The sequence below is a fragment of the Myotis brandtii genome, unplaced genomic scaffold (genome assembly GCF_000412655.1).
Source record: "Myotis brandtii unplaced genomic scaffold, ASM41265v1 scaffold424, whole genome shotgun sequence".
NCBI lineage: Eukaryota > Metazoa > Chordata > Mammalia > Chiroptera > Vespertilionidae > Myotis > Myotis brandtii.
The window spans coordinates 2,748,450-2,773,195 of NW_005366245.1; the positions used below are offsets into that span (position 1 = coordinate 2,748,450).

At 40.1% G+C, this 24,746-nt stretch overlaps 1 protein-coding gene across 1 annotated transcript in view; it reads right to left on the reverse strand.

Moving 5' to 3' along the window:
- Positions 1-24,746, reverse strand: part of CDS1 (CDP-diacylglycerol synthase (phosphatidate cytidylyltransferase) 1) — a 56,789-nt gene that overhangs the window by 22,488 nt on the left and 9,555 nt on the right. The window contains exons 2-5 of the mRNA XM_014545990.1: positions 17,454-17,581; positions 11,396-11,492; positions 6,127-6,224; positions 4,714-4,853 (exon numbers count right to left, since the gene is read on the reverse strand). Coding sequence (XP_014401476.1) covers positions 4,714-4,853; positions 6,127-6,224; positions 11,396-11,492; positions 17,454-17,581 — 463 coding nt within the window. The remainder of the gene's footprint in view (positions 1-4,713; positions 4,854-6,126; positions 6,225-11,395; positions 11,493-17,453; positions 17,582-24,746) is intronic.

Consider the following 24,746-nt stretch of genomic DNA (forward strand, 5'->3'; position numbering starts at 1 on the left):
CCCCCGCCCTTGACAATCCCCTGCCCTCCCTTACCCCCCAGTGTCTTATGTCCATTAGCTATGCTTATATGCATTACTTTTAGTCTTACTGATTTTTTCTTGCTATCAGTTAAATTCATTTTACAACAAAATTATCTAAATGTCAGAATGATTTCCAGGTCCTAGTCAGAGAGTCATTTTGTATGATATTAAACAAGTCATTTAATTTCTAGGGCCGTGGTGAGGAGGTCAGACCAGAGATACCTACATTTTATTTTAATAAAATTCAATGTCAATGAAATAGCTTTGGCTGTCTCTGCTTTTTAAGTTTGCTAAGACCTATACTTTCCAAAGTCAGAACTAAAATTTTCACAAGACCTTGGAATATTGTTCAACAAAAAGATTTCATAGTGCCCCGCTGATGTGGTTCAGTGGTTAAGCATCGACCTATGAACCAGGAGGTCACGGTTCAATTCCAGGTCAGGGAACACGCCTTGGTTGTGGGCTCAATCCCCACTAGAGGATGTGCAAGAGGCAGCAGATCGATGATTCTCTCTCATCATTGATGTCTCTCTTCTCTCTCTCTCTCTCTCTCTCTCTCTCTCTCCCTTCCTCTCTGAAATCACTAAAATCCTATTTTTAAAAAAGATTTCACAGCATAATTTGAGAGAAAGATGGAACGTTCTCAGCATAGAACACTTTCTATTTCTCGCTCCTGTTTTGAAGTCTAACTCCATTTGCTAGAGTAAGCTCACAATGTTGCTAACCACTTCAGCAATCACCAGTAGAGCCTCAACACTCAGCAAATGAAGCACTGATGCCGAGGAAGCACCCTGAGGAAGCACTGTGTGGATGTGCATGTTCTCTGCCTCTTGATCATTCACCCAACAATACACACTGGGAACCCCAACTCCAGACCCCATGCTAAGCCTGGGAGTTAAAACACAATTGAGATGCAAATTGGTGCTTATGGTCTAATAGGACCATATTTAGACCACACATAAAACAGTAGATATAGAAGACTATGGGGATTTGTATTGGAAGTTTTGTCATTTAACCCAGTAGCTCCTAGTTTACTACAAGGTTGTGTTTTAAAAGTACAGTTGTAGGACTGTAATAACATCAGTATCCAGGTATGATATATTGTAATTTTGCAAAATATTACATTGGTGGAAACTGGGCAAAGTATAAGGAATATCTCTATTATTCCTTATGACCGCATATAAAGACACAATCATCTCAACAAAGAGTACATCTTGAACCAATAATGGGGGATACAGAAGAAATTTTTCATGGACTTCCATAAATAGCTGTGAGTTTCTAAGGTCAGCCTACAGTGTTTTATTTACTTTATGACCCTCTTAGTATTAAATACAAACCTAAATGGCTCAGGTCCTCATTCTATTTAGTAGGAATTACAGCAGCAGTTTCCTATCTAGTCGCCCTGTTAATGTCTCTCAACTCATCTTTCATTTAATTAAAAATCTGGTCATATCATCTCTTAGCGTAAAATCCCAATGGTTTCCAAACCCTTCCCACAATACACACAGCTTCTCAAGGTGTGGTTCCTGCCCACCTGTCCAACTTTTAATGCCTGCCACCAGCCCAGGACATGCGTCGCTCTCTCATTTCCAAGCCTGTAAAGCCCTTTCCATTACCCACCCGGCAGATGCCTGCTTGCTCCTGAAATCTCTTCTCAAAGGCCTTCTGTAGCCTTTCCATCCCCAGCAGAGCAAGGCCCTCCTTGCCCTCCTGTCTGCTTAGAGATCCTGGCTCATGTTTCAGCAATAAACTTGGGGACGCATGTCCCACCAATTTCAAGACCCTGGAAGGCACACTGTCGGCCATACTGCCCTGTCTCCGCACCATCCACAGTGCCGAGCATCTGGAAAGCACTCAAATGCTTGTTGGAAGAATGACACTGACTTTCAATGAGCTCCTGTGAGTCCACGAGCCTAAACTGCACTATTTCTCCGACAGAAATCAGTCAGAAAAAAGGAAGGAATATTGGTTTTATTTTATAAATTTGAGTTGGAAAACAGTGTATGAAGCAAGCAAACACTATAATGGTTGGCTGGGAGGCCGTCATGTATAAAATGTATAAAAAGAAACAATAAAGAAAACAAATTACATCTTCGTTACCACTCAAGTTATTCTCAAGTAAAGAGAGAGCAAGCCTCAAGGGGAAAGTAAGCTGGGGAAATGGTGGTCACCGTACTTTCTGACATTCTGCCCAGCAGATACCGCTTTGAGAAGTTATTCTCAAGTATAAGAGAAAGCAAGCCTCAAGGGGAAAGTAAGCTGGGGAAACGGTGGGCACCGTACTTTCTGACATTCTGCCCAGCAGATACCGCTGTCTGCACATCAATATAGATGCTACTGCAGGTATGGAAAACGTGAGATCGATTCCGATGTCCCAATGTAAAACCACCCATGAGCTACATCAACTGGAAAAAAGCAGGTACAGACTAGTCTGCTCTCACTTGTATTAAAAAAAGAAATGAGGGGGAATGGAAGATACAGACATATAAGCTCGAACATGCAAAAAATGTCTGCAATAGCTGTCGTGAGCCCCTAGAGACAGTAAGGCAGGCTCTGAGGTAGGAGGGAGGTTTCACTGAATACTGCTTTTTAGTCTGTTTACTATGGGCATGTATCATGCTTCCATTTTTGGAAACCAGTTTAAAAAACACACCTAATTAAGGACTCTTGAGACACTGGCTTTTGGTGCAGTCACTCCCTATTCAGAACCCATCCGTGGCACTCAGAGACAGCCAAGCCCCATGGAGAGGCCAAAAGTAGAAGCTCAAGTCAACAGCCAGCACTGACTGTGGCCCTGAGAGCGAGCCATCTCGGATGTCCAGCCACTCAAGACTTAAATGACTAGCACTGCCTCCATCTGATGCCTCCCCGGGAGAGGTCCTCCGTCAGAACTGCCCACTGAGGCCCAGTCAGCCCCGGATCCATCAGAGAAAACAGTAAATTCTTTAAAGCCAAAATAAAAAATATAAAACTAGTTAGGATTTCTGTCTTAAAATGGCAAGTTGACCGCATGCATTTATTTCTATTCTGTCCCAGTAGCCTAACTAAAATAATGTTTAGGCAAAAACCCACAGAGAAAGAAAACAATGAAGAAAATAAAACCCAGAGAGCAAAGAGAACTGAAGAAACGTCAAGGAAAACAGAGGAGAAATGGCTGCAAAATTTTGGAAGCTGGAAAAGAGATTGGATAACTTTTAGCAAACCTAACAAATCAGGGACGGCCAACAGTATCTTCTAGAGAAAAGTGTCCAGAAAAGGCCCAGTGGAAGGCAAGAGTGAGGCCTGGGCTTCTAAACTAGAGTATTAAGTAAAAGTCGACTAATAATAAGTGGGAGCCTTGGCCAAAGCAGTCAACTGTACGAACAGGATATCTATCTATCTATCTATCTATCTACCTATCTATCTATCTATAGATATATATATATATCTATAGATAGATAGATAGATAGATACACACATATATATATATATTTTTAAACGTATTTTTATTGATTTCAGAGAGGAAGAGAGAAGGAGAGATAGAAACATCAATGATGAGAATCACTGATCAGCTGCCTCCTGCATGCCCCACACTAGGGATGGAGCCTGCAATCCAGGCATGTGCTCTGACCAGGAATCAAACCGTGACCTCCAGTTCATAGGTTGACGCGCAACCACTGAGCCACACCGGCCAGGTGAATAAAAATATTTTTAGACCTTTACCTTCTAAGAACATTTCATAGGAAACTATCGGAGGCCATGCTTACAACAAAATGAGGGTGTAAACCCAGAAACTGGAGGGCATGGAAGAGAAGAAATAAGGAGGCCAAATCATACTGGTACGCTGTAGGCCTTCCAGCAGCCAGTCCAATGGTAATACCACCAAAGTCTCTGGAACAGGGGTCTCCAGGAAAAGAGAGAACTGACCCGCTACTGATTTGTGTGAACATTTGAAAAAGCTACCAACAGACATAGCACAGACCTGAAGGAAAAATTAAGGATTGCTACCTAGAACTTTACAAATGTGGAGAAAAGAAGGGGAAGCAGTTACCAAGCTCAAGAAAAACAAACTGTCATAAAAGAATGAAAATGTAATTGTAGATACTTTCTATAAAGTGATATTTTAGGCACCCATTTAACGATGTAAATCTGACTTTTAAAAAGTACATATCTAAATCAATTTCTTAAAAATTTGTATATGGTTGGGAAACTTTAATGGAAAATAAATTTATAATCCTAACTTTATCCTAAGTATCTGATTCTTAATCTAAAATAAAAAACATATGGCACAGCATACTATAAATGAATATGTAATGAACCATGTCAGAAAAACTAAGTACCCTGATTAAGTCTATATAAAACTCTATTACCTAGGAACAAATAAAGCAATATAAGTGTGAAGGTTTCTTTATAAATTATACCTGATTATATCAATCCATATATTTAAAAGTTTCTTTACTACAATTTGCAAAGAAATTTTTCAAATATACAGAGTGACTATTAAATAAGTACTTTTTAAAACCACCATTAAAATATAATTTCTATTTAAGACCCTAATGAGAAAGAATAGCTTTTCACATGGGACAACTAAAAAAAGAAGCTGGATTAAAATGTAACAAAGAAAGGATGTTATGAATTTAAATAGCAAAAATAAAAATAAACATGTAAAATCTATTAGCTACATATAGATACAGAATATTTTCCTTAACTTACCTGCCAGATAGAGGGCAAATGATATAAATCTATGGTAGCGAATGAGGAACTGAAGTTGCTCTTCTCTTTGAACAAATGTAGCAAAATAATCAGCTACAGTCTCTCCATAGAAAAAGTAGTTTACACAGAGTAGGAAGTACCTGTAATTTAAAAATAATTAGCTTTTTATATTTGAAGCTTTTTTAGGCCCCTCAAATTCCAGAAACAATATTAGGAAACAATATGAAAAATACTTTCAATCTCACAATATAGAAAATACTTGCAATCTCTCTCTCCCCCGCTCTCCCCTCTCTCATACACACACAGCTCTAATGCTTTTTATAGTAGAGATCCTAAGCCAAATTTCCACCTGCCCCGCACATGTTGGCGTCTTTCTCCCTCTCCTCCTTGCTCCTGATGGCCTCCTGTTGAGCAGTGATTTTTTAAGGAGCAGCAGTGAGGATAGGAGCTAGCAGCAGTAAAAATCTCCAGTAGAACCTTTTAAAAATCATATAAACCACCTGTCCTTCCTCCAAGCTCTGGTATATCTTTTCCCTCAGGGAAAGGTGGAACCCATGAGATTTTGCTAATGGGAGCCAGGAAAAAGGCTGAGAAACACCGCCCTAGGTTCCTAGTGCCATGTGCTTTAAAGGGCAGAGCCCCAGGTAGCCAGGAGAGCAGAAAAGGAAAGGGGTGGCTTCGCTCTGGACCTCATGGAGGGAATTATGCCCCACTGTTTTCAAAGGGCAAGTATTCTCATTTCTATCAGCTGTGCTACCGTTTTTCTATCCTCCTACGCTGGAAACTGTCGTGGACTCTTCTGTAAGGCTATCACAGCCCACTCTAGCCCACCAGTACATTTTGCCCACTATCTATACTAATAAAAGGGTAATATGCTAATTAGACCGGATGTCCTTCCAGACAAAGCCATGGTGGCAGGGGCCGAGGCAGAGGCTGTTAGGGGTGGCCAGTCTGGCAGAGGACAGTTAGGGGGTGACCAGGCCGGCAAGCAGAGGCAGTTAGGGGTGATCAGGCAGGCAGGCAGAGGCGGTTAGGGGTGATCAGGCAGGCAGGCAGAAGCGGTTAGGGGCGATCAGGCAGGCAGGCAGAGTGGTTAGGGGTGATCAGGCAGGCAAGCAGTTAGGAGCCAGCGGTACTGGATTGCAAGAGAGATGTCCGACTGCCGGGAAATAAGGCTAACATGTGATATTTTAACAGTTGTGTTGGAATGGGAGAATTGAAGGTGATTTTCTTCTTTTCAAAATTCAGTTGCAATTTTTTAATTTATCTTTCTCCAAAATCAATCTATAAGATCAACTATATGGATACTGACTGATCAGAATGCCTCCCTTACCCACTTGAGAAAAGAGTCAGATTTTCTTTATCTTTAATTAAGAGTCAGATTTTCATATCAAAAGGTTTTAAGTCACTTACCAGCTGAGTGTTCTAAACCATGGCAGCTCGTAGGAACGATAGACTCTGTAACCTATAGTGATAATTTCATGGAAGCATTTCACTTGGATGCCTAGAACCTGAAACCAAGAGAAAACACTGACATACATTTCTTGATGTTTATATTTAATAAGTAGCTTGTGGTCACATGTATTTGAGCCTATCCATTTTTTAATTATTCTAAATGTCAGTAGCAAAAGTTCAATATTCAACATCTCTAAACTCCAGTTTAGAAGGTAAGTAAAACAAGGTTTTAAACAGAGATCCTTCCTGGGGTGGGAGGTGGCAGTGTAGTTTCAATTTGAGGGATGTGATCTGGTTGGTCACAGGTAACTAGATCAGGGCATGTGTCTGGTTGTGGGCTCCATCCCCAAGTGTGGGGCATGCAGGAGGTAGCGGATCAATGATTTTCTCTCATCCTTGATGTTTCAATCTCTCCCTCTCCCTTCCTCTCTGAAATCAACAAAAAATATGTTTTCAAAAAAGTTATTGGGCTCCCTCAGTCATCTAAGAAATTATTATGCCAAACTATTATGAATAGTTCTTTTAGGAAAAAGTTGTAAATGTGTGTTATAAAGACAAGAGGAAACTGAAATACTGTCCTTCAAATAACCTTTGTACATAACACCCAATGTCATTTTTAGACACAAAAAAATCACAGAATGGGGACAATGCTAGATGTTACGATAAAATGGCAAAGCTGTGCTATTTATAGAACCAAGGGCTTTTAAAATACCAAACGCACTGATGCAATGTTTATGAACACATTTGCTCAAGAACCATTAGCACTGTATATGTGGTATTTTACTGAGAGGAGAAAAAAGTATCTTTAATAGCACACACACATATTTATATGATCACTAATCACAGCTTGCAAGTAGAATGAATATGGAACTGCTGGGAAAGAGAAAACAGGACTCAAGCATTTGATTTAATACATACGTATGTGTATCTTCTAGGGCTGGGTGATTACACAGAAACTGATACTCCATGCAATCAATACCAACAGCAATGCACTTTGGTAGGACTCCATTGGCCCAATTACTGTGTTAAGAACCTTAAAACAACAACCTTTATGTAAATGTCTATTCTGCTAGTTACTGACATAGGACATCTGTTCTCAGAGAGGCATTGTCTGTCAGGAAGGACATATAACTACTAAACCATGTGGAAATAGTTACAAGGATATAAATAAGCACAGGCAGACAAACAAAAAAACTGTGGAAGAGCGTCGGGGAGGGCCACAATCAGGGCAAAGGAGGAGGAAATAGAGTTATGTATGTAAGAGAGGACAAGGCATGTGGTTCTCAGAGTTGCTGGAACACTGAGGTGGGGGTGATACATAGAGAGAGATAAACTGGGTCCCAGAACCATAGGAAATAGCACAAAAGAGGCTGTGCTAGTCGTGAAAGGACATGATCAGACGGGAGGGTCTGAAGATAACAGAGGTGGAAAGAATTAACTGCAGAGGCAGCACAGGTAGAGATAGTAAGGCAGGCAGGACACCACCATCCGGATGAGTGTGGGTGAACATCTACCTGGGATGGTGGCAGAATGGATTGCAAGAATAACACACATCGAGGGGTAGAACTAACAGGATTTGGAGGTTGAAGAAATTGGAAGGGCCAAGGGAAAGAGGGGAACACAGAGTAACACTAGGCAAGGCTTGGGAAACTAATTTATGCAGAATGGCTGGGGTTGGAATAGAAGTTGAGATCTGCATATGTTCAGTCTGAACTATGGTACCTGTGGTTACCCAACTAAAAGTGTCTATTCGCACTTTGGGAATCTATTCAAAGAAAATAATTCTGCATATGTTCTGCAATAATTCTGCAATATGTTTAACAGTGTTATTCACAAAAAAGAAAAAACAGAAAATAACCTGCATGTCTAAAAATAACACAATGGTTTAATAACTTATGAGGCCCTCCATTCCATGGAGTAGATGAATGTATTAAACCGATGGTTGTAAAACTAGAGCAACACAAAACGCTTGAGAAGATATTTGGTTTCCATAGCAGGATATAAAATTTTAGTCACATTATGACTACAACCATGGTTTTTAAAAACATAAAAGAAAAAAGGATTAAAGGAAGCATATCAAATGGCAGTATTAATTAGGTTTTGGTGGTTAATGATTGGGTTGGGTGATTTTTAAAATTATCTACTTTCCAAAGTAATTTTAATATACTTTTATACCTTTCACAATGGAGAAAAATTAAACACTATTAAAAAGTAAATTATATATTGTAGATTAAAAGAATTATTATAAGAGTTTCCAAGAAGGTGGGGGGGAGAGGGGGCTCCTACAATATCTTCTATATGTGCTCACCTGCTTTTAAATCAAAATATGCTTTAGTAAATCCATCATTTGGAAAGTGTGATTCCAAGCTGTGGGTGCAACAATTAAAATACTATAAATAAAAGTTTGAAGGGAAAAAGCTCATTTTAAGGACCATGCGTATGAGTTCCATCTTAAAATAGTAGCTATCATTTCCTAGAAGTTTTTAATAAAATTCTCTTGAATTAGTCATTTTTAAGTGCTGATATTATTAGGCAAAGGCAAGCTATATACAATGTGTCTGACTCAAAATAAAAATGACCTAGTTAGGGATATGGATGTAAATAAGACTTTAAAGCACATGAAAGCAATTGAGTACCAACAGTGTGTGTGTGTATGTGTATGTCCATTCATATTTCCTTAACACAAACATCATAAATACAGCATATGTATACATGCATGTGTACCTGTGTGCAGACGTGTGTGCATGCATATGCAATAAACCTAAATAAGAGTGACAACAGTTCAAATCTACTTTAACTACATCTTTAACATTCTTATATTCTTCTCTGATTAAGCTTACCAAAGAAACAACCTTTCATAGAGGGGAAAAAAATGAACCAAAAGCCCGAGTGCTTTAGGTATGCTTATGATTCTCTTTTTAAAAATCAGAATCCAGGGATGTCTTTAAAGGGGTTTTGAATTTTGTCATAAGAGAGTGGTGAAGAAAACAGTCTACCAATTCTGGCCCTACTCTCCACACCAAACAGTCTAGTGTGGAGACCACACCACTTATTCACAGGGAGCCCACGGAGTCAGTGTCCAAGGATGCAGGTGTTTTGCAACGTCTTGATCAAACTTATCTTCTAAAGGAGACTCATAATTCAAATAATCCCCAGTATTTTCAATGGCTCCTCCGTGCTTTACAAATAAACCCCAAACTTCTTCACATAGTATGCCAAGGTCCTCCGGAATCTGATCCCTAATCACTCCTCCCGGTTCAAAGGCCCTGCCTCTAGGAAAGAGCAACACCGCCTTTTCTGACACACCTGGCCGTGAGGACCTTTGCTCACAGCACGCAGGCATCCACCCTGATAGAGCCTCAAGGTCCACCCAAAGGTCCCTCAGACACAAAGCCTTATGGGCTGTCTGCCATCATCTAATCCCTGCTTCCAGGCTCGACCACTCACCACTGAAAAGCGCTTTGCACACACTCACTCCTTCAATGCCCAAGTCCCGAGGCCAGTGGTGGTCACTTGGCACTCGTAGCTCTCAGCGGGCTCAGACGCAGGCTGGGAGGGAGCTGGGCTCTTCTCTCCAGTCTCACCTGGACGGTGCTCGCCCTGCCTACCTGGCTTTCAGACTCAGAGCTTCTGCCCTCACATTAAATTAGTCCCATCCATTATTCATTTTTCTTGCTAAAAAAAAAAAGTTCTTCAATTTATATTCATTTTTGTGACCTTGATATCCCCAAGGAAGCACAAAATTAATGAGGACAAAAAGAAGAGTGAAAGGGCTTGCTGGTGTTTAGGAGAGTTACTTTAAGTGGTTTCAGGGGTTGGTGGAATTTTATTTTTCCCCAAGCGTGTCTAATTTCAGTTCAAAATGGATTCTTTTCTAGAATGAAGGAAAGCCATCTCATATTGCTCCTGGCTTAGTGCTCTGAGTAGGACTAGCATGGAAGGAGAAGATAGGTGAACAGAATTCTAAGTGGGCAAGGACACAGGGAGGTGAGTACAGAAGAAGAGGCTAAACTAACCGAGATGGGATGAAGAAAAAGAAATAATAAAATAGAGACGCTGCAGATCCCCGAGAGGCGGCTCTCACTGCTCCCTGCTAAGTCACACTCAGCATAAAGTGACAAATCTATTGAACAAATGCACTCTCCTTCTCACTCCCACCACTTTGCTTCAAAGGCTTCATGCTTCTTTAGATGCCAAGGCCTTTACGTCCAGGAGTCTCTGCGATGACCCTCCTTCCCCCAAGCTCCCTCTCTCACCACGCCAACTCCTCCTACTCAGCCTTCAGACCGAGCACTTATGCTGGGCACAGGCCTTGGAGAAGCCTTTCAGTTCCCCCTTGCTCTCATAGCATCCTTTTTTTCTTTTTTTAATTAAATGCTATTGCAGTTTTTAGTTGTATTTCTGATCAATTCTTTAAAGTGTAGATCTTAAGCTCCATGATGGCACAGACAGGTGTGTTTTTCTCAACGCCACCGTACCAGAGCCCAGAACTAGCATAATGCCTGGCACATGGCAGGCATCCTGGGAGCATCTGCTAAATGAATGAAAAGCTTAAAATACTTGTTGGGCTTCAGGACTTGTTGGGCTTCTCATACATGACAAAGTCCCCACACCCAGAACAGCTCTCACTCACCTCTCTGGTCTCCTCCCTAGATTCCCTCCACAGGCTACCTCCACGCCTTGCTCACGATGTCCCCACCTTGGAATGCCTCCCCTTGTCCTGTCCCTCTTTCAGGACTAGCTGTGGCATCACCTCTTCTGAGAGTCTTCCTTCATCTCTGTCTCAGGCTGTTGCAGGCACTTTTTTACTGTGCTCTCCCAACAAGTTCTACCACGGGGCTTACCCCATTTAATGACCATCCTACTTATTCATAGGGTTACTTATGTGCCTCTGCCATTTGATTAAGTTCCTCGAAGTTAGGGATCTAGCTAACCGTCCTATATGTTAAAGTCATGTATATGTGTGTGTTTCCGTTTTATCTTGACAAAAAGACATGAATAGACTGCATATACTTGGTCTCTGCTGAATGAACACATTCAAAGGCCCTTTTGCAAACAGAAAAGATTAGCCTTGTTCATTTCATGAACTACAAGATGCTTAACGGAACTAAATTTGCTGTTACCAAGTCTTACATTGCCTCCTTGGTCATGACATGCTCAAATTACTGCAATCACACCAGTGCTGAAAAACAAAGCAAGAGCACCTTAGGGAAGTGTAAATACTTACAAGAAGCATCAGCATAAAAGATCCCATATAGATGATCAGGAAAAACAAGGAAATCATCGTTAGAGTAAGAATTCCACGAATCCACCAGTTTTTCCACCTGCAAAGAAAACGTTTATAAAGTTAGCACTTCATGTGTTCTTACAGTATTTTTCTTGTGTGGGTGGTTTCAGTATTGAGTTACCAGACTTAAGGATTTTCCCTAATTATACCTAAAGAATCCCTTATAATAAAACAAAACAAAACAACAAAAACGCAACCAACCAAAGAGCATTTGTTCACTCACTGAAGAGTTAAATTAAATGTAAAGATTATGTTAGCCAAAGAAAAAGCCTGCTTTTTGTTATGAATGAGGATGAATCATGAGACTAAGCAGTGAGGTGATTAACATGGACGTGTGCACATCTCCCAGGGTCATTCGGAAGGGAAGAAGGAGCCAGGTGCAAAAGTCCTCCGAAACGTTGACCAATCCTTTGGGGGTACTCGATAAAAATAATATGATTTTAAGGTGGTTCAGACAGAGTGCGTGACCTTCCGGCGAGGAAGAGGAAAGAGAGGCTGATGCAGAACTGAAACTGGAGAGCACAGCAATGTCAGTGAAAGGAAGAAGGCGCCGGCGAGGAGGTCGGTCGCAGAGGACAAGGCCAAACTGAATGCCACGTCCTTCTATGGCTCAGTGTGCAGCCTGCTCTCCTTGGTTAGGGACAGGGCCCTTAGTAGAACAGCATTTTCTTATTTGGGCCTTTGCTTGTTCCTTACAGCACAGCATCCCTGCTGGCACACCAGCCCGTTGCTGAGAACTGATCTCCCTCAATCCCCGGGCAGCTGTCAGTCAGGGTCTGGGTCCCCCACCCTTAAGAGCCTCCCACTTCATCCTCAGTGCACCTTACAAATACTGTCACTCGCTATGTGGCCATGTCATGAGAAATGTCGGCAGCTGCTTTTTGACACGAGTAAAATGATTCTAATCACACCTGTGTGTGGATGATGATTTCTGAATCTAAAACTGCTGCCCTGCTTTATTCGTTCTACCCGCATTTTACATTATACACACAGTAGTTTCTTCTTGAAGACTTCTGATTTCTATTGATTCGAATGATAGCATTTAAATTATGTTACAAGAGATTTGGATTCAACTTAAAGTATGACAACATATATGTACAGTATCTAAGCAAGGCTTTTAGTCTCCTTCCCATAAAAGAAACAGTTGCCAATTTCATCTGTTTATTAAATATTGATTACATTCCCTGCTTCTAATCACCCTCCTATATAGTCCAGATACTTCTTAAATATCTCTTTTATAATGTAATTTCTGCACTCAAGATCTAAAATACCAACATTACATCCAAACTCTTTTATCTAGCTTCCAAGATTTTTCATGAAGTGGTCAAATTGTTCTTAGCTGACTTTATTTTCCTCTACTGTTCAACCGACTATGTAGACACATACATTTCTCACAGACTGTAAGCTTTGGGGCTGAACTGAAATGAGTATAGAGTCAAAAATGGTATAGATGAAAGGTTCCATTTAGTTTTCGAGATACAGCCCCTTATGGGCTAATGAATGGATTAGAGAACCGGGCTAGGTCACAGAGCTGGTCAGAGGTAAATAAAGGACATGAGGCAGTCTCCTGATAGTAACCCTGACCTGCTTGCATGAAACCTAGACGTGCTCTTAGCCCTTCTTTATAACTGATCCTCAGACTCAGAATTACCTAGAACCTCTCTAGTCAGGTGGACACTACGTAAGGGTTAGAAATCAGCCCCAGGGTAGATGTTTCTCCTGTCCATGTGTACCTCTGTTAGATGCCTGGCTTTGAACTTCAGAGAATGGTAGCTGCTGAGAACCAGAGATGTAAACAGGAAACATACTGTCTTCATATCACCCCAAAATTCCATGGCCACTCAAAACCAGAGTTCTCAAGGAACATATACTGTCTGGTTGTCTTTTACGTAGGTATTTCCCCATCTGAGAAAAATTCTCCCACTCCAATAAAATTAAAGACTTACTTCCCTTATTTATTTTAACTTAACTGACTCCCCAAATTCCTCAAGAATACCTAATACAAAGTTAAGCGCATACTGAGACATAACATATATATCCACTGATACAGTAACCAAAAGTCATCTTTCTGGAGAGAAGCACTGAATTTAAAGCAGAACACAATATGCAAAAAAAGAAAGAAAAGAAAAGAAAATCACTGTTACTAAAAACCAGAGGACAGTCTGGTTCTAAATTCAAAATTCTCCAGTTCCTTTACCACACTTCCAGGATCACATTAGAGAATGCCTTAATTTTTAGTCCAAGTCATCATCTCACAGATTGTTTTGGAAAAAGGAGCTGAGAATCAGTAGAGGAGAAGTGCATCCAAGTTTCATGTCTTGAGGACCTATCTGAGCCAGAAATAAGATTTCCAAAAAAAGTATGTAATTAAGCATATCCTTTAAAATGATTAAAGTGATTACACACATTGTTCAAATACATTTGAATATGTACAATGACTTACTATTACCACCACTATTATGTGGCTTTTATTTCAAAAGTAATGGCAAGGTTTAAACACACACACACACACACACACAAGAAAAAACAAAAACAAAAACAAAAACTAGTGCCAAAAGCATCATGAATCATCCAGAACCTGATTTGACAAGACAGTTCACCTGAGCCACGAACTGGGACACAGAGGCACTCCTCAAAATTAAGCAAGAATGGGCCCTGACCAGGTAGCTCAGTTGATTAGAGCATCAACTTCATATGCCAAAGTATCAGGTTCGATCCCAGGTCCAGGCACATACAAGAATCAACCAATGAATGCATAGATGGGTGCAACAACAAGTCCATCTTTCTCTCCCTCTCTCTTTACAATCAATCAATCAAATGTTTTTTAAAATAAAAAATAAACAAAAACTTGGTGGCAAAGAAGGGGAGTTTTGAGAATGTCCATCTACCAGTGTTTGGAGAACATGCACAGGAAGTGTATAGGTTCAAGGAAGAAAGGAGGGAGGAAGGGAGGGAGGGAGGGAGGGAGGAAGGAAGGAAGGAAAGGAGGGAAAGAAGGAAGATGGCATTACGGCTATACCTGGATGTGTCCTGGGCTTCTCAGCCTCAGAACCGTTATTGTTTTGTGCCAGATAATTCTTTATTGTGAAGCACTGTTCTGTGTACTGTAGGGTGTTTAGCATCCTCCTTAGCCTCTACACACTAGGTGCTAGATGCGCCATCTCTCATTGTGACAACCAAAAAGGTCTCCAGACATTGCCAAACGTTTGCTGGGGAGGTGGGGGCAAAGTCCAGGGCACTGCCCTGGATGAAACCTGCTAAGCCAGACTCATAGCTGAGGAAGAGCTTCAGTAAGGACAAAGCCAGACTAAGTGGCTCATGAATGCTCAGACACAGGTGCAGAAACAGACTGGGACAACTTGCCAAGTGGCCGAAGATCTTTCAGGCTCCTTCCAATTTCAACAACTTAAGACTTTTTGACATTGTAGATTAAAGCCTCAAAAGTGAGCCTGAACCTCGACCAAACAATTTCACTTTTAAGATTTTATCCTAAGAAAATAATTACGGTTACTAAATAAAAGTTATCTCTAGAGAAAAACGTTTAATGCAGAGCTGTTTTTGAGCGTGAGAATTTAGAAATCAGCTAAATGCCCAGTGACAGCTCTTTAGTTAAACTACAGTCATGCAAAGGAATATATCGTGCAGCCACTTAAAGTATCTATGTATAGTTAAGGATATTTGTTCCTAATACCACAGAATGAAAATGAAAACAGACAAGCAGAAAATAGTACAATGCTATTTTTACACCACACACACACACACACACACACACACAAACACACACATGCAAAATATGTACAAGAGAAAAAAGCTTCAGCGTAAACAACACAATACTGCAAATATCAATGTCTTGGTGGGAGGATAATAGGGTGTTTCCCTGCAATTCATGAAAATTTCTTATGTAACTACTTTTTTAATCCTATGCATCCACCACTTCTAAATCATTGTAACACAGACTATTTGGGGTAGTATAGAGGCTAAAATGAATAAGATACGGATTTTGAAACATTCATGTAACTTTTATAGTGAAGTTTCATGAGAAGATTGAAACTGGTCACATATCCTCTATTGTTCATTAAAAAACAACAACAATTCTTGCCCTGGCTGGTTTGGCTCAGTGGATAGAGCATCAGCCTGTGGACTGAAGGGTTCCGGGTTTGATTCTGGTCAAGGGCACATGCCCGGGTTGCAGGCTCGATCCCCAGTAGGGGGTGTGCAGGAGGCAGCCAATCAATGATTATCTCTCATCATTGATGTTTCTATCGCTCTCTCCCTTTCTCTCTGAAATCAATAAAAATATTTTTTTTTAAATTAAAAAATTAAACAATTATTTTATAAATAGAGCACAATGCCTAGGTTCAGAATGTGGTTCTATTGCTTACTAGCCACATGAGCCTTGATGTATAAAATTTCCGTGCCTCAGTTTCCTCATTTATAAAGTAGGTATATAAGTGTACCTGTGTTACAGGTCGAGAATAAGTTAGTCAATACATGTACACAGTATATTCTCAATAAATATCAGCTGCTATTACTTGCTATTGTTGCTTTACATGGGGGGAGGGAGGAACCTTAATTGTTAAGAAATTATTATTGACACATAGGAATCTAGCATCATTCTTATATAAATCAATATAAGTTTCCAAATCTGAGATAGACCTGCTAAGGTTTTAAAGCAAAGGTACATCTGTCAACTAGGTTGTGAAAACAACTGGGATCAAGACTATTAAAATAATAATCATGCTTCAAATAACAGCAAAAAATTTGTTGTATTGGTTTAAATAATTATGAAAACTTTTCTTTGAAACAATTTATTCTAATATGGTTATGGCCTAGAAACTAAAAACAGAAAAACTCATATTACATTAACTAGATATGACTAAACCATTTTTTTGTTGTTGTTATAACCCATGGCTGGTAAAATCAATTTAGTAAGTTACATCCAAAATATTTTGTTCAATAACAGAATAGTATCAAACAGAAAAGAGGGGATGTCACACAGTAATGGTAAAAATTGTTTCATAACATTTTTGTAGCAGTTAAAATATACATTTGTGTGTCTCTTGGGATGTGGAGTAAAATGTATCTCTTATTGTATGTCACAGTCAAAAACATGGAAAAACTGTTCCATACCAACATATAAGATTTCACATATTAATCTAAAGAAAAGCTTAGATTTATTTTGCTTTTATAAATTTTATAATTCATATTACTAAAGCATACAAAGGAGGGCAATATAAAATTAGGTAAAATTTGTTGGTGATTACACATTTTAAAATATAGCACAAATATAAAATGGTAAAAGGTTGCAGAGTTTTGGACAATAATTTAAAACTCAGTTTAAAAAATGAGCTATGTCCCTCTGGTACTTGAAGAACAGGAAACAAAGAATATACAATTTTCTTTATTAAATGTTCCCACACCAGAAAAGGCAACCTGATGTAGTAAATAGATCGCTGGCTTCAGAAATCTGACCAACTGGGATAAAAAGCCCAGGTCTGCATCTTCATAGCTCTGTAACCTTCACCAGGTAACCTCTCAGATTTGGTTTTCTCATCTATAATAATAAAAGGGTAATATGCTAATTAGACTGGACGTCTTCCGGACATCATTCCAGATGTCCTTCCTGACAAAGCCAGTGCCAGAGGGAAGCCAGCCAGAGTCCTGGGTGCCTGTGGGCAGCCTGGGGGAAGCTGACTGGGGTCCCGGGTGCCTGCCTGTGTCCCAGGTCCCGGATCTTGGAGGGAAGCCAGTGCCGGCAGCCGGGGGAAGGAAGGCCTACTCTTGCACGAATTTTTGTACATTGGGCCCCTAGTAACTCATAAGATCTTAAGTATGAAATGAAGGATGAACATTAAGCATCTAGTACCATGTGTGCTTGACCAACAATGAAAAAGTATAAGCCTTCTCTCTCAGAGCTCCAAAGCTTAGAAATAGTGAAAATAGTACTACATGGGCCAGGATAACCCCACAGCTTATCTTGTGCACCATCCAGTCATACCTTGAAGATAAACCGGAGAGAGCTTTCTTGAGGATCTCAGGGGTTCTATCTGAGGATGGTGGAATTTCTGGAATATCAGAATCTGCTCTGGAATCCAAATCTCCATATCTGTCATCAATATCTGTTTCCTAAAATTAAAGAGAAAAGAAGATCACTTTGTTAAATAGGAACAAAAAGCACACACTTGCTAATTATTTATTGCTCTGTGTGTCAAATTTCAGTTACATAATTTGAAACAAAGAAACAACTATTAACTTACTTTGACTATCCAAGCTCCCTTGTACTTCCTTGTTATTATCTGTGCTAAAATCTATCAGTGTAAAGGACTCATGTAAACAGAAGACAAGAAGAAACTCCTATATTGCCTAAAACATACATTTACCACAAGAATTAAATATTTATTCTTTTGATACTTAACTGGGAGAACACAGTGTTATTCCAGATAGATTCCGATAAGCTTTTTATTGATTAGAATCAAAGCAACAATGAGTAATATCTGACACTGGCACAGCATTATATATCTACTAGAGGCCCGGTGCACAAAATTTGTGCATGGGGGTGGGGATGTGTGTCCCTCAGTCCAGCCTGCACCCTCTCCAATCTAGGATCCCTCTCACAATCCAGAACTGCTGGCTCCCAACCGCTCGCCTGCCTGATTGCCCCTAACCACTTCTGCCTGCCAGCCTGATCACCCCTAACCCCTCCCCTGCCAGCCTGATCGACACCTAACTGCTCCTCTGCTGGCCCGATTGCCTCTAACTGCCCTCCCCTGCTGGCCTGGTCACCCACAACTGCCCTCCCCTGCCGGCCATCTTGTGTGTTGGAGTGATGGTCAATTTGCATATTACCTCTTTATTAGATAGGATAAAGTATATATAACTCGGTTTTGAAGTTGTTTGCTATGCTGTCATGTAACAGTCTCCACTCCTGCGTCCTCCCCTCTCCCACACCCCAACCCAAGCAACCTTCAGTAAAGAATGCTACACATGCCTGCACTTTGGGAAGGTGGTTTACAGAGGGGGGACTGGGGGAACGGGGCTCAACTGAAGGAGAAGAACGAGAGGATTCACAGGAGGTGCGTACAAGCAGATGGAGCACTGAGCAGAATACTGGGCCAGGAGTGATCCTAGGAATGAAAGCACCTGGGAATGCAGAACATTCAGGAATCTCAAACCAAACAGCCCTTATTAGCGCCAGTCTCAGCAGATGGCATCACCCCTTCAGACATTTTCTTTACCTATAGAATGGAAGCTTTTAATATAATGCCAAGGACTTACTGAAGTCAAAGAAGAGAGCTATTGCTATGATTGAAGCAAGTCTTCCAACTCCTCATTAAGTGACTTACCAAATAATATATTAGCCTTGGGGGACTATTTTCAGTTTTCATAAAGTAATAATAAATTTTTGCTTACTAACGATAACGTTCTTACCATACAATTATGAAATTAAATGATGTTATACCGAAAATGACAAATGAAACAGACATATCAAATTCCTACTGTGACACTGAGAGCCAGTTGGCCCCAAAGCAGCTTAAACAGAAAGAGATGTTGACTTTATAAACCGCCACACAAAGCTTTCCCTGAAAATGTCAGGGAACCTGCTGTGGGCCTGACAGGCCAGCAGGTCTTTGACATCTAGAACAATGAAGCACATCTCTTTTTTTTGGTCTTTTCCCTGCTACTCTTTTTTTCACCTTCAATAACTCAGAGTGCTGCAGGGGTGGTGTGAGTGGTAGTGGAGATGGTGACTAATGGAAATACCCCCATCAGGCAACACCACCATGTTGCAGAAAATGCACTAGACTAGGAACCAAGGGTTGCCAGTACTAAGGCCACCTGTTCTCTACCCAGCAGAGTGGCAAAGGGCAAATCACTTACCCCTTAAAAAAAACACACACTCAGCCTTTGGTTTCCTCATAAAATAAAAGCATTGGGCCATAATTCAAATTGTGGAAACACTAACCCTTTCGGCAAGCCACTTCAGTCCACTTGTCAATGATGGTGATATGTCAAGGCCCTCCTCTCCACACCCTCAAGAAAGCTGTCCTGTTTTTACTTTTATTATTTAAGCTTCTGGGTTCTATTTCATATAACTGGAGGAACACAAAGTGAAAAACTTAAGATTTAACCAGGCTTCTTCATTTCGTGCTAATAACTAAAGAATAAAAGATAATGCTTAGGCCTTTTAGAGCAATTTTACTCAACTCTGGGAATTAGAAGCAGAGACTCTAATGTTTCTGCATTTCTTGTTTGGATCCTGTTACAGATGCCAGACTTGACAAGGAAAACAAGAGTGTGATTGAGGTAATGGGAAGAAGGAAGCAGCACTTTAATGCATGCTGAATGCATGCTAAACTTAACATGCTCAAGAACACCAAGTTAGGAGTTTTTTTTCAAGTCCCAAATTTAAAGACAATAATCCTCCCCTTTCTATCTTTTTAAAAATATTTTTATTGATTTCAGAGAAGAGAGAGATAGAAACATGAATGATGAGAGAGAATCATTGATTGGCTGCCTCCTGCACGCCCCCTACTGGGGATCAAGCCCGCAACTTGGGCACGTGTCCTTGACCTGAATCGAACCCAGGACCCTTTAGTCCACAGGCTGACATTCTCTCCCCTGAGCAAAACTGGCTAGGGCCCCTTTCCATCTAAAGCCTGTGTTCTCCCACTACCCACCAGGTGATGCACCCTCTTAGCTTCCCATCTTTCTCTATACCAGTGGTTCTCAACCTTGGCTGCACATTAGAATCACCTGGGAATCTTTTTTAAATCCTGATTTCTGGGCCTCATCCTCTGGAAATTCTGTTTCTTTGTTATGGGCTGGGGCCACAACATTAGTAACAAAGAAACAGAATTTCCAGAGGATGAGGCCCAGAAATCAGGATTTAAAAAAGATTCCCAGGTGATTCTAATGTGCAGCCAAGGTTGAGAACCACTGCTCTACACTCAAGACTCTGCATAAACTGGGTCTCTAGCTCCCAACACACAATCTCCAGGTGGGTTTTTCCACTAGCATCACCTGAAATTCGCATAAGCAAACTGACCTCTCTTTTTTCCACACCAAACCTGCTGCCCTTCTACATTTCCTACTCAGGAAGACACCACCACCAAACAGTTAACCAATTAACTCAGGTCAGGCACCTGACTATCAACTTAACAATTCCATCTCCTTTTGCCAAAACACATCCACGGAGCACCGGGCCTGTCATTAGTTTTCCCCCATGTCCATCCCCACCCATGGCTACTCTTCCTGAGCATCTGGTACCTCAGTACCTCTCTCTGGTACCTCAATACCTCATCCCCCTACCCTCTTTACTTTATTTTCAATATAAAAGGAATCTTTCTAAACTGCACATTGAATCTTAACACTCCCCAACCTAAAACCAGAGGATACAATCAAACCACCTGACATTGTTTTTACTGTTGTTCACAATGGCACCCCTCTTTGATGACTCCCCAGTTTTCACACCATACTGTTCTCTCTCTTACATCCAGATATTTGTTCCATCTATAAAATACAAACTGTGCATTTTCTCTATTGCCCACATCCTGGTCCAAATCCTCCCTTCCACATTTCTAAAACCTGGCTACTGCCCACTCATCCTCTGACCTTGGTTTCAAGGTCACGTCCTTTACAAATATCTTCCCGGACCCCCAGCTCCAGGTTAGCTGCTCTTCAACTGTATTTCCACAATTTCCCTTATGTGTATCTATTACTCTATATTAAAAGTGTATGTTTCCTTGTCTATATTTTCCGGTAGTTCCCAAGCTTTGTGAGAAGAGGAAATACCATCCATTGGCCTCACTCTTAATCCCAAAAGGCCAGCAGAGGGCTTATACAGTGGCTGGCATTTATTAGGTAATACACAAATAGGTAACGAATGAGTTGAGCCTGTCAATTCATGCTAACATTTAGGATTAAAATTAGAAGTTCTCCTTTGTTCTTGCTAGATGAATAGTCTTGACCAAGTGTTTGGCTTGGGATCTCAGTTCCACCTATGTGTAATGAGAGCTTACTGATTTTTCAAAATATAAAATTATAATGAAAGTATGTCTGGTAAATGAGGGTTGGAAGTTGAAGAAATAAAAGTTTCTTTATTTACCTTGTAAATCCAATTCCTAAGGAAAAGTGATTAGAAAATAAGAGCAAAAGCACTTAACAAGTATTGATTGATTTATTCGTCACATTACCCTAGAGGTAGGTAAATAATCACCTCCATTTCATAGGTAAAAAAAATTGAGGCTTGCCCAGCTGGTGTGGCTCAGTGGTTGAGCATCAACCCATGAACTAGGAGGGTGTGGGTTGATTCCCAGTCAGGGCATATGCCTGGGTTGTGGGCTCCATCCCCAGTGTGGGGCATGCAGCTGACTGATGATTCTCTCTCATTGATGTTTCTAGCTCTCTCTCCCTCTCTTCCTCTACGAAATCAATAAAAATATATATTTTTAAAAGATGAGGCTCTGAAAGATTAAGTAAAGTGTCCAAGTTTACACAGCTCTAAGCAATGTAGCTGGAAGTTGAAATCATACAGGAGAATAATTAAAATGACAATTCTCTCCCAAATTGATCTACAGATTCAGTGCAGTCCCAATAAACATCTCAACAGGTGCTTTGTTTTATTTTTGTAGAAATGCACACACTGGTTCTAAAATTTATATGAAAATGCAAAGAGCCTAGAAGAGCTGAAACAGTCTGATAAAAAGATCAAAACGGAAGAACATACACTACCTGTAATCAAGCTGTGGTATTGGCATAAAAGAAAAAATAATATCAATGGAAAACAGACTAGAGTCCAGGAATAAATCCACACAAATATAGACCACTGATCTTCAACACATTGAAAGGGTAATTCAACAGACTATGCTGAAACAATTGGATATCCATATGAGGAGGGGAAGAAAAACAGGAGAGAAAGAATTTTGATCCATACCTCACACCAATTACAAAAATTAATTCAAAATAGATCATAGGCATTTATATAAAATAGTAAAACTTCCATAAAATCGTTGTGATCTTGGATTAGGCAAAGATTTCTTAAATAAAACAACATAAAACAAAAAAAATTGATAAGCAGATCATCAAAATTAAGTATTCTGGTCTTTAAAAAACACTGTTAAGAGAATGAGAAAAATGAGCCCATAGACTGGGAAAAGATATTTGCAAAACACATATCAAATAAAATTTTTGCCTCCAGAATACATAAAGAACTCTAAAATTCAATAAGAAAACAATTCAATTAAAATACAAGGGCAAAATATTTGAACAAACATTTCAAGAAAGGCAATACACATCTGGCAAATAAGCACATGAAAAAATGTTCAATGTCATTAGTTATCAGGGAAATGCAAAATGGGGGGAGAAGGACACATATGAAATATCTTAAACAATAAAGAAAAAATAAAACAAAAAAGATACTACCACACATCTAGTAGCATGGCTAAATTATAAAAACTGAACATACCAAGTGTTGCAGAAGATGCAGAGACACTGGAACTCTCACACTGCTGGTGGGAATGGAAAATGGTACAACCACTTTGGAAAACAGTTTGTCCGTTTCTCAGAAAGTTAAACACATATCCACCACATGACCCAGTCATTCCACTCCTTAGTATTTGTCCAAGAGAAATAAAAGTATATATCCACACAAAGACTGTACACAAAGGTTCATGGCAGCTTTACTTGTAATAGTTTCAAACTTGAAACCACTCAAATGTTCAACAAGAATCAAAACAAATTGGGCTACCTGCGTACAATGGAATACTACCCATCAATAAAAATGAGTGAACTACTGATGCACCTAACAATATAGATGGATGTCAAAATAATTATGCTGAGTAAAATGAAGTCAGACAAAATGTACATCCTATCCCAGTGATGGCAAACCTTTTGAGCTCGGCGTGTCAGCATTTTGAAAAACCCTAACTTAACTCTGGTGCCGTGTCACATGTAGAACTTTTTTGATATTTGCAACCATAGTAAAACAAAGACTTATATTTTTGATATTTATTTTATATATTTAAATGCCATTTAACAAAGAAAAATCAACCAAAAAAAATGAGTTTGCGTGTCACCTCTGACATGCGTGTCATAGGTTCGCCATCACTGTCCTATCCTATAAATAATCCTATAAATAAAAGGATAATATGCAAATTGACCCTAATGGACTCTCCCGCCTCCTCGGCAGCGCTAAGGATATCCGACTGTGGCTTAAGCTGGCAGGTGGACATCCCGGGCTGCCAGAGGGATGTCTGATGGCCAGCCGGCAGATAGAAATCCTCCAAGGGATCCCGGACTGCGAGAGGGTGCAGGCCGAGATGAGGGACCCCAACCCCCCCGAGTGCATGAATTTTTGTGCACCAGGCCTCTAGTTTAGTATATATAAATAGTCTTCCAATTTATAAAATTCTAGAAAATACAAACTCATCTTTTGAGCCAGAAAGCAGATCGGTGGTTATCTGGGAGTGGGAAGGGAAATGCAAAAGAGCAGGAGCAGCAAACTTTTGGTGGTGATGGATATGTTCATTATCATATCTTTAGTGATGAATTTATACATGTAAACGTATGTCAAAATATCAAATTGCAGAGTGTATGGTCAATTGAATGTAAGTCATTTAAGCTCATGGTGACTCCTGAAGAGTGACAGGAGCCAGTGGCCAGGAAAAGAGGAAGGAGGTGTTTCCAAATATGGATACTGAAAAGACAGGAATATGGCCATGGGGCTCCTCCTGATCTTCCTCCAGTGACATCCAATTCTATGATACATTAAAACGATACTATGTCTTATGGCTTCATTATTGTAAGTGTTAAATTCCAAATTAGGAAGAAAGATCTCTGAAGGCCGATTAGTGACTTTGGGCATGTTTTCATATGTCTCTTGGCCTTCCTTATGTCCTCCTTCGAAAAGTATCTATTTAGGTCTGTTGCCCATTTTTTGATTGGGTTATCTTCCTTTTATTAAGTTGTATGAGTTCCCTGGAAATGTTAAAGATTAAACTCTTATTGGCAAGAACATTGGCAAATATGTTCTCCCATGCAGTGGGCTTTCTTGTTGTTATGTTGATGGTTTCTTTTGCTGTGCAGAAGCTTTTTATTTTGATGTAGTCCCATTTGTTTATTTTTTCTTTAGTTTCCACTGCCCTAGGAGCTATATCAGTGAAGATATTGCTTCAGCATATGTCTGAGATTTTGCTGCCTTTGGATTCCTCTAATATTTTTATGGTTTCCTGTCTTACATTTAAATCCTTTATCCATGTTGAGTTTATTTTTGTGTATGGTGTAAGCTGGTGGT